This window comes from Coffea arabica, chromosome 4e (assembly GCF_036785885.1).
Source record: "Coffea arabica cultivar ET-39 chromosome 4e, Coffea Arabica ET-39 HiFi, whole genome shotgun sequence".
NCBI lineage: Eukaryota > Viridiplantae > Streptophyta > Magnoliopsida > Gentianales > Rubiaceae > Coffea > Coffea arabica.
The window spans coordinates 42203804-42213956 of NC_092317.1; the positions used below are offsets into that span (position 1 = coordinate 42203804).

Sequence of the window (10153 nt, forward strand, 5' to 3'; positions counted from 1 at the left end):
GACTTCTGAAAATAAAAGAGAATTGTCACGTAATTTTAGTGTCAGACAAGCGGATGAAATGACAAGCAGAGGAATTGACTCACATATGTTTCCTTCGAAACAAAAATCAGTCAAATCAATGTTTGCGGGGGAAAATATAAAAAGAGTTGGTAAGGCAATTTCAAAGTTTTTTCATTTCAATGCTATACCATTTCATGTAGCTGACAATCCTTATTATCAATCGATGATTGATGAAATTGTCAAAGCTGGTTCTGGTATTAAAGGCCCTTCAGCTTATCAAATTGGAAGTGAATATTTCGACGAAGAATTTGAAGAGTTTGAGAAATATCTTGGAGATATTTATGATAAATTTTCAACTTTTGGTTGTGCACTTATGTGTGATGGGTGGAGCATCCGTACAAAACATCCAATAATAAATTTTATGGTATACTATGATAGGCACATGATATACCATAGTTCTGTTGATTGTACCAATGTCAAGAAAACTGCTGAATATAATTTCAAGTTAATGGAGGATGAGGTAGTAGAGGCTGTGGGATAAAAAAATGTTGTGCAAGTTGTGACAGATAGTGAATCTAGTATGAAAGCAGCTGGACAACTGTTGATGAAAAAAAGAAAAAATCTATTTTGGTCACCTTGCGCTGCTCATTGTATAGATTTGATGTTGGAGGATATTGGCAAAATAGATAATGTAAAAGAAACTATTACTCAGGGGAAGAAGATAACAAGTTTCATATATAACAGCGACAAAGTAGTGAATCTGATGAAGACATATACAAGAAAAAGGGAACTGCTACGTCCAGGTATCACTAGATTTGCAACTGAATTCATTTCTATGGAAAGTCTTCTTTGGCATTCTACAGAACTGAAAAAAAATGTGCACCTCAGATGAATGGACAGAGTTCAATAACACTACCAAGAGAAAAGCAGGAGCTGTTAAAGTAGCTGAGTTGATATTGTCAGAGAAGTTTTGAAAAAAAGTTAGAAATATGTGTGCAATAATGGAGCCTCTGGTCAATGTTTTAAAAACTATTGATCAAGATAATAAGCCAACATTGCCAATTATTTATGAGGCAATGGATAGAGCAAAAATGGCTATTCAAAAGTCAGTGAAATCTTGGAAAATGATTTGGGAAGTGATTGATAATAGATGGTATAATCAACTTCATTGTAATTTACATGCGGCAGGTAATTTAAAATATTACATCCAATTTAAATATGTAATATATATGTATTTATTTATTTTCTAATTTTGTTATTTTATTGTATTTAGCATATTTTTTGAACCCGATCCTTCAATATTCTGGAACTTGTGAGTTTAATCTGGATGAAGTTTGAAAACAGTTAAAGAAAGTCATTGCAAAGTTGGAGCCAAATTTAGATGCACAAGTTCATTCAATAAATGAGGTATTCTTTTGATTATTTTATTTATTTATATTAATGAACAAATTTTAAAATTTTAACACCTGTGTATATATTATTTTTGTAGATCAAAATTTTTGTAGACAAAAAAGGAGGATTTGAAAGTGCTATTGCAGCAAGAGCGTTAACAAAATCATTAACAGGTTTCAACTTAATTCATACTTATATAAACATCTAAACCATATTAATGAAATTAATATTTTTATAATTTTAAAATAATAATAATAAATTATTATTATTATTATTACTTTGTTTGTTTAGCTGAATGGTGGCTTAACTACGTTGAAGGTTCGCCAAATTTAAGGAATATTGCAGTGAAAATATTGAGTCAAACCTGCATATCCTCTGGTTGTGAGCGAAATTGGAGTACATGGTCATTAATTCATACAAAATTACGTAACCGTTTGGCAGTTAAAAAATTGCATAAATTAGTTTTTGTGCATTACAATATGCGATTAAAGGTGAAAAATTTGATGCATCAAAGAGATACTGATGATTTCTACAACCCAATTGACTTAAATCACATTTTTCACCAAGATGATATATTGGATGATTGGATAAGAGAAAATGAACAACCCACATTGCCTGAAGATAATCTGGATTGGTTGGATAAGGGCATTCATCAAACTGAATCAGAAAGTAGTGAATATCAAGAACATGACAATGATGGTTTTGGTGATACATTGTCCCAATATATTACCAAAAAAAAAAGAAAGAAAGAAAGGTCTTGCTGAATCATCAAGTAGGAAACAAAAAAGTAAGACTAAACAAACCAGAAAGCATACTGTTTTATCATCTTCGAATAAAAGTGACAGTGGTAATAATGATGATGACAATGGTGACAATGGAGATGGAGGGAACAATTCTTTCAAGCATAGTGGTGGTTACAATCAAGATAGCCAACAAACAGGAGGTATGTCATGGGCTCAAGGACAAGATAATTATTATACCACTCAAGATACTGATCATGGCTATGGTCTTGGCATAGAAGCACAATGTCAATTCCTCAATAATTGAACTCAATTTTCAAGTGAGAATACTTTCTCTTAGGGGTGGCAATTCCTGACACAACCCGAAAACATGACACGAATCTAACACGAAATTAATGGGTTTGGGTTGAGATTTGGGAGGTTCGGGTCAGAATCGGGTCGAACCCGATGAACCCGAAAAGAAAACAGGTCGATTTCGGGTCAACCCGTGATGACCTGATATAACCCGATATGACCTGTTTACAAATTAAAAATAATTTAATACACATAAAAATTATTTGATCTAACTAAACTAAATCATTCTTTTTTTTCAAAGGCATTAAATCATTAATTACTTAATCCTAAATGAATTTATTTAACTTGTGTGAAGTTGAAATTATCATATTTGGACAAATAATATATTATATTATTTTTTACTTTTATGCTATTTTAATTTATTTTATATTTGGTTTGCGATAAAACACTTTTACGGTGTTTAATTTATTTTACATTTGGTTTGAAATTATTTATTTAAATTTTTATTACTTGATGATGTAATTAATTTTGTAAGAAATTGATTTTATTAGAAATTACAGTGATAAATTAAAATTAAGTTTCGGGTCATTTCGGGTTGACCCGCCAACCCGAAATTTTCGGATTCGTGTCAGGTATCCTGACCCGTTTCGGGTTGGCGGGTCAGGTTCGGATCAGCGGGTTTTTTGTTATACTTGGGCCTCAACCCGAACCTGACTTGATTGCCACCCTTACTTTCTCTCACCATTCAGGGTCACAAAGATATAGAGGAGTCGATGATCAGATGCAAAATTTAGGTATACACCCAATCTATGAGCATGAATCTAGCCAAAACTGCAGTACTAGTCAATTGGGATATGGCTATGACCATTCATTTGAAATCACTCCTGACTATTACGGTGGATATCGGCCATTTGATGGATATGGACAGGTCGAAAGGTCTATTAGCATTCATGGTAGTGGATACTATGAAAAAGAAATAGATAAATCTCGTGATGGTTCTTCTTTTGATTCCAATAACATTGGGTTTTATGGTCATAATTCTACTGCATCATATGGTACTAGCGATAATGTTAACTATCGAGGGTTTGGATACTACCATCATACTCAGCAATTCATCTCTAATCCAGAAGTTCTTCCGTCTAATGATTATGGAACATCTAGTCAATCCTCATATCCAGTAAATACACCAGATAACTCTTATACACTACCTACTCAAGGTCCTATGCCACTTCCACATTTGTTTTACCATTCATCGAGAAATGAGGGTGATTTTGAACCACATCGTCATTCTACTTGGTATTAACAGGTACGAAAATATAAAGTACTAGTATATCTTTTTACATATTTGCCTTTTATTTAATATGATTTCTTTTTATTTTTGGCAGGAGATTGATCAAAATATTCCAACTTTATGCTATAAATAAATTCTTAGTTTGTATTGTTAATGGTTGATATTACTTTTGCAATTATTAGTTTTAAAATTGTGGTCTATGTTATTTTGATTTTATTTATGATGCCATTGTCTTAAATAATTAAAAGTACTTATTGTGTTTAATATGTATAAAAATAGAACATTTTACAAATTTTCTTTTGCTATTTTTTATTATTTTTGTTTAGCATAATTTTTTTTATATTATTAACAATTTTTAGAATATTAAATGCTTTAAAATTTGCGTCTCACCGAAACCGCGACCGATATGCCGAGACCGATGTGGAACGTTCCGGGCCGCGACCGCGACTTTGAACCATTTTGCCTCCTCATTTCTTATTAACTTTAATTCAAGTTCGTTTTTCATGAAACATGGATCCAATAAAGACCCTTAAAAAAAAAAAAACAACCACACACACTCACTGAGGGACTTGTGCGTGCACACAGAGGCATGCGGAATGAGAATATTAATAACTTGCTAACATTAATTCTAAGGTTTTGACATTGTCAAATGACTTTGATTAGAGGGGATCAACCTAGTTGAAGATCAAACAGAGAAAAGTGTTTGAGCTACCATTGAAAATCTTATATCAAGAAAGAATATCCAACATTATCTAGCTAAAAGGTACTAATTAAACAAACAAAGCACAGAGTATGAATATGAAATTGAAGGAGACTTTGGAAGGCGTATATCATAGTCGAAAGTTTTGCAACTTAGACCACCGAAAAGATGTTCAAGTACATTGTCATGAACCGTGATCACAGAGTCATCGCTTATGCTTTTAACAAAAAACCATTGCTTTTTTTACAATTCGAATGCAATTTTTGATTTAGCCTCACAGTCGAGCATGCAAAAGCCACAATCAGATGGGTATGACCAATCGAAGAAAGGGAAGGTTATCCGAGTTAGGCTTCCACAATCAAAACTCTCCAGGCAAATGGTATCTTCTTCAGCCGAGACTGAGACCGAGAGAGGCAGGACATGACAAATCAAAAGGAAAGCCAAAAACAATTCAAGATCCATGCTCTATTTCCTATCTGAGTATTAGCCAACACAAACCATACCAAAACAGACAATCTACGGAAATCAATCATCAGGACTAGCTTAATGATAATATGCTAAGCTTCAAGCTCTTTAGTAACGGCGAGGAGGGAAAAACCAGCTCCATCTTTGACACGCCAGTTGACTTGGAAATTTCAGCGAAGACTTCTGAAAAACTGTATTTATTGGTTGATCCAGAACTAAGACATTTATTCATTACTAGTTTTTTAAGCCTCGCGCTACGCGCGAGGTTGCCCCAACTTTGTGTTACTCTAATGTAGTAGGTAGTTTGGTGTTAACGATTTGCGTTGTCAAAATGTGATGGATTGTGTCAGGTTTTCGTGTGCGGTGGCAAGATTGACGTTGTTTGTGTTGCATGGGTGCCATATATTTGCATTGAAGTTGACACTTGGCAGTTTGGGCTGTAGTTGTGTGGCACCTATTTGCCTTTTTTGGTGTATCGGAGTGGAGGTTCTGTTCTATAAAAATGCGGAATGTTTTGTCAAATGGTGTGTGGTGCGTAGTTGTTCATTTTCCTTTAGAGCATTTTCGATGATAAGTTTCTGTAGTAGTTGGTAGGAGTTTATCAGTGTTGTAGTAGTATATTTCTGGAAGGATTGTTTTGATATAGGCGCTTTGGAGCAGCAGTTTGTAAGCTTGTAATATTTTTTTTTTGTATTATTATGGAGATGAATCGTGTGTCTATTAGTCAATTAAATGATAATATCCATGCATGGGTTATTCGGGTCATGGTGGTAGAAAAAAGTCTGATTCGACATGCTCATTATATGGGACGTAGGTATCAGCGTTATGTTTTTGCCGATGATTTGGTAAGCCCGAATTGTCATTTTTTTTTTACTTTATTTGATTTGTCTTCATATTTGTGACTTACGGAATTTTCATTTGCAGGGTGATCGGATTCAAGGGATTGTCTATTTAAATGATGTTCAGGTGTTAGATAAGTTGTTACAATTATATTCTACGTATTATATAGGAAGTGCAACAGTTCGTAGATTAACAAATAATCGAGTAGTTCTTGGAACAGTTGCTTTTGAGTTAGTGATTACACAATATAGTTTTATTCAGTTGGTCGATTTGGTCGATCCATCGCTGAGATTGCCAATTGATAATATATATAATTTTACGTCGTTTGCAAATCTGGGCTCCCTGAGATATTTCGGAGATTCGAGCTTAGGTATTTATATATTTATTTAAGTTTGATTGAGTATATGTATATATATATGTTTCATTTAACACTTATAGCTGTGTAACTATTTATGTTTTTGTTGCAGCAATTCTTGCTATTGTGATTGAAGTCTTACCTTTGCAAATATTTATTATGGGAGGAAGATACATACGGGTTCAAGAGTTTATTATATTGAATGAGGAGTATGTTTTATTTATCGGACATTTTTTAGTAAGTTTTGTTTTTGTATTAGGAAATTTGTTTACGTTGATGTAATTATTATTTTTATTGTTTTTAGGATGAGACCAATGATATTCGCCATGTGGGAAGATTTTCTTGAGTCAGAAGGGATGTATCTTGTTCAGATTGCTAATGAACATCCAGTTGTTTTGATTTGCAGGCCTAAAATTAGTCGTTTTCATGGTAAGTTGTTTATCTTAATTTTTTTCATGCTTTGATCAAGGGTGAATAAATTTTTTTAAAATTGTTTCTTTGTTTTTAGGGGTGTCACTTGCTACACAGGAACAGACCATTGTTATGTATAATGTCGATATTCCACGAGCTCGTGAATTACACGAGTGGTATGAAACCATGCCAGGAGACGGGGGTAGCTAAATTGTACGAACGTTTTGCTGGTTCAACGCTGTTGTTGGAATTGTAGCTATGTAATTATCGGTATAAATACTGTGAGTCAGTGTGGGTTGGTTGCCTGAAGGAGTTAGGCGTAGTTTAATGGAATGGGTTGGTATAAATACTGTTTTGTCGTATTTATGTTAGTATTCATAGCTTTTTTGGTTTAGCTTGTTAGGAGCACTATGTATGTGTAAAAATTAGATAATACTGGCTTGTATTCTATTTATCGCTAGCATTACTATGCATTTCGTATTTACTGGTAAATGTTTGTTACATTGATCAGGTACGCAAGCTGTACTCTTTGAGCAAAAGTCTTAATTTATGTACATAAAGTAGTTTACTTAGACAAAAGTTATTACGTTGGAATTGGTATTTTTTGGCGGTAGCGGAAAATTTTTCCTGCTCTGTGATGCTTTGCGGTAACTTCGGATTTTGGATCAAAGGCGCTTTGACTGGAGCCAGACATTTTCTTCTTTAGTGGCAGCGCGAGTTGCAGGATCTGAACAAAAGTCTTGATGTTTGTACATTATGTGGTCAACCTAAACAAAAGGTATTACGTTAGTATTTATTTTTTCAATAGCAGAACAGGTTATTCATGGTTTATGACGCTTTGGTGTAATCCCCGAGCTTGGATCAAGGAGGTGTTTTGACTGAAGTCGACCTTTTTCTTCTTCACTGGTACTTTCACTTGCAGATGCGACAGTGAATCGTGAAGTTGAAGTGTCGTTATCAGCAGTTGAAGCTGGGATAGCTATAGATCCCGATGCCTCGGATTCAGTATTAGAAAGATGAGTCGGATTGGTAGTAGGTTGTTGTGGTAATATCGGGAGGTATGCTACAATAATGTAGCGAGGGTTGTGTATGAACTGGGCTGATCTTGTTGTATTTCTAACTTGGATATAGTAGTGAGTGTTCTGTAGCCTGCTATTGATGGCGGTGACGTCTAGCTGTTCTTTTGCTTGTTCCATGCATATGACTTCATGTACCGATGTCTGAAGAATTGATTCAGCATAGTCATCTTCGATACTGGCTGTTAGCAGACCGGTATCATCGCATAGCTGGGTTTCAAAGCGTAATCTAAAAGTTGCGAAGTAGATATAGGCGAATTGTTAGTAATAAACATGTGATTAGTTAAAAGATTCGAAGTTTATATAGAGGGAAAATTCATTACTGCTTGTTAAGAATGTAGGCGTAAGTTTTGTAACTGATACCTTGCGAGAGGTCTCGGATACGTCATTCGGCAATAGAAACATGTGAAATCTGTGTCTATATCTGCACCGGTGGGCTTCATACAAGTGGGATTGGGACAACTGAGGAAATAGTAACGTGAATTGGTGTTTCGAATACGAATTTCTGTTTTGATCCAAAAGGGCTTCGTCTGTATATTTTTGTAATGAAAGTCAGGAAAAATAAATTTTAAATTTCGTTTAGATATGGAGGTTAAGAAATTGACCTGTTGAGCAGTAGGGTCAATAGTATATATTTCTCGTAGCTGCGATGCTATCGGCGGATGGACTTGTTGATGAGCTTTGTCGTAGAGTTTTTCTTGAATTACCCTTCGTATATAAGTAGTGTTTTCAGCAATCCTGTTAGCAAGAGAGTGTATATATTAGAATAGCACTAATAACAGGTTAAAGGTAGAGAATATTTATCTTACCACTGCCTTAATAGTGCAGCCCGGGGGATTTCTGGATTGAATACAATGATAGAAGTTGCCTGAGTCCCAATGGATATAGCTGAGAAATTGTACAATTCTTAGCAACACGGAGATTTCTACAGAATGTTTTTTTGTAATGATATTTGAAAGTAGCTAAGTCTTACTGTGATGAGTGTTGACTTTGAGTCTTGATATGATAATGATTGGCTGGTGAGGTATCAAGCTCTTTAATTGGGAACCTTCGGAAGGGAGGAATTCTTCCCACATGGTGAATAGTAAAGGTTTTTCCCTGTTGCATGAAGAAGTTATAGAAAGTTTAAAGTGTTTGTGTCTGTTAAAAATCATCCCACGGCAGTCATCATCTTACTCTTCATTAAGAACAACAAATTCCTGAATTGGAACATAACGGTTGCCTCTGGGAACAGTACGAGGAGGTAAGGCATGGATGACGGCACATAAGATACCTACAAAAAATGATATATAGTGCATCAGTTTAATAAAGTTTAATAGGCAAAAAACTGGAAAGTAAGGTGAAGGGAGCTGTGTTGGCATGCTTATTCTTGTATTGTCATCTCCAATGAAGCTATGCAGCTCGTGAAAAGGTGTAAATTGGTAGCAGTGTTCACAAGAGAGTGCATTATCAGGTGTAACAGCATGAATGAAGGTCCTCTTTGATATTGCCAGTTGATAGGCTGATAAAGCCATGAAGAATGGACTGGCAATCTTTGTTATCCAAGCATTTCCAATGTAATAGGTGGAATGCAGCTGCAGGATTGGATCAAGGTCTTCAATATCGTGATCATAAACAGAAGCCTGAATTGTGTTATTCTGCTTTTTTTGAAGTACGAGGAAAAATAATTAGATTTACTAAAATATAATTTCGCAGGGCAAGGAAAAATGCTTGCTGGAAATTCTATGTAGAGTAAGAATTTGAGAAGGTGCACTTACCGCTGCATCTGCGAAGATATATTTCTGATATGGAGTGCCAGTGTCTTTGCCATAACGAATAGGGCTCTTTTCTATAATAACAAGCTTTGCAAACCAGTTTCTGTTCGTATCTGTCAGCTCGGGAATGAGAATGCATTTGGTTTCTATGCTTGATCTGAAATTTTCATGGTTCATAAAAAGCAAAACAGATAAAATATCGCATATTGTAAGTTGTAGATTTCTAGATAGGTCAGGTAAATAACTGACTTAAAGACTATAAAATCATGAGATACCTGGCAGTAGTCATTGCAAGTGTTTTCGCAATGCTTATCAATAACGGATTGTAGTAAGTTGCTTATTTTGAAGTCTGGAAGATATTAAGTAGAATTTCATATAAATGGCAGGGAGATGAAGAAAATAACGATAAATCAAATGTTCATGGTAGATGTTTTTATATTTTATATATAAGCATTAGCTTGAAATATACTTCTGATGCAAGATAGATTGATGAAAAGTGAAATCAGATAAGAGTTGACAGAATGAAAGTTGGAGATGGAGAAGTATAAGGGAATAAGAATAAAAAACTTACCTTGCAGGTAAAAAAGAAGACCGCCGTGAAGTGAAGGATATGAGGGAGGCTTCGCATGGGATAGTGGCTTTCTAATATGCTGCTAAGCACACATATATATATATCGATATATCTATAGAGATAATAGCAAGGTTATTTCATGCATTAGTGCACCGCGTAGAAAGAAGAAATGTCATAATGCTGGAATTATAGAGATGTGTGCTCTGAGAAGAGAATGTTACACGTAGCTTATCAATTACGTGCGTCATGCAAGCAGCAGCACAG

The 10153-nt window shown here is 34.8% G+C and overlaps 2 protein-coding genes across 3 annotated transcripts; one reads left to right on the forward strand and one right to left on the reverse strand.

Annotated features, from left to right (window-relative positions):
- The first annotated feature begins 5399 nt into the window (after window positions 1-5399).
- LOC140005791 (replication protein A 70 kDa DNA-binding subunit D-like) lies at window positions 5400-6951 on the forward strand. Its single transcript, XM_072046754.1, has 5 exons — window positions 5400-5727; window positions 5807-6092; window positions 6190-6286; window positions 6382-6506; window positions 6586-6951. The coding sequence occupies exons 1-5, from the start codon at window positions 5581-5583 to the stop codon at window positions 6696-6698; spliced, it is 768 nt and encodes a 255-aa protein (XP_071902855.1). The 5' UTR covers window positions 5400-5580; the 3' UTR covers window positions 6699-6951.
- Window positions 6952-6953: 2 nt separating this feature from the next.
- On the reverse strand, window positions 6954-9966 carry LOC140005790 (replication protein A 70 kDa DNA-binding subunit B-like). Of its 2 annotated transcripts, none has more exons than XM_072046752.1 (9): window positions 9890-9966; window positions 9594-9667; window positions 9322-9475; window positions 8741-9201; window positions 8538-8662; window positions 8374-8452; window positions 8170-8302; window positions 7928-8094; window positions 6954-7793 (listed from the first exon to the last, which is right to left on the reverse strand). In XM_072046752.1, exons 2-9 carry the CDS (start codon window positions 9605-9607, stop codon window positions 7310-7312), a joined length of 1617 nt encoding a protein of 538 aa, XP_071902853.1. In that variant the 5' UTR covers window positions 9608-9667; window positions 9890-9966; the 3' UTR covers window positions 6954-7309. The 2 variants fall into 2 exon arrangements, with proteins under 2 accessions (XP_071902853.1, XP_071902854.1); XM_072046753.1 differs by having other exon boundaries at window positions 7655-7793; window positions 7928-8026.
- Between the last annotated feature and the right edge of the window lie 187 nt (window positions 9967-10153).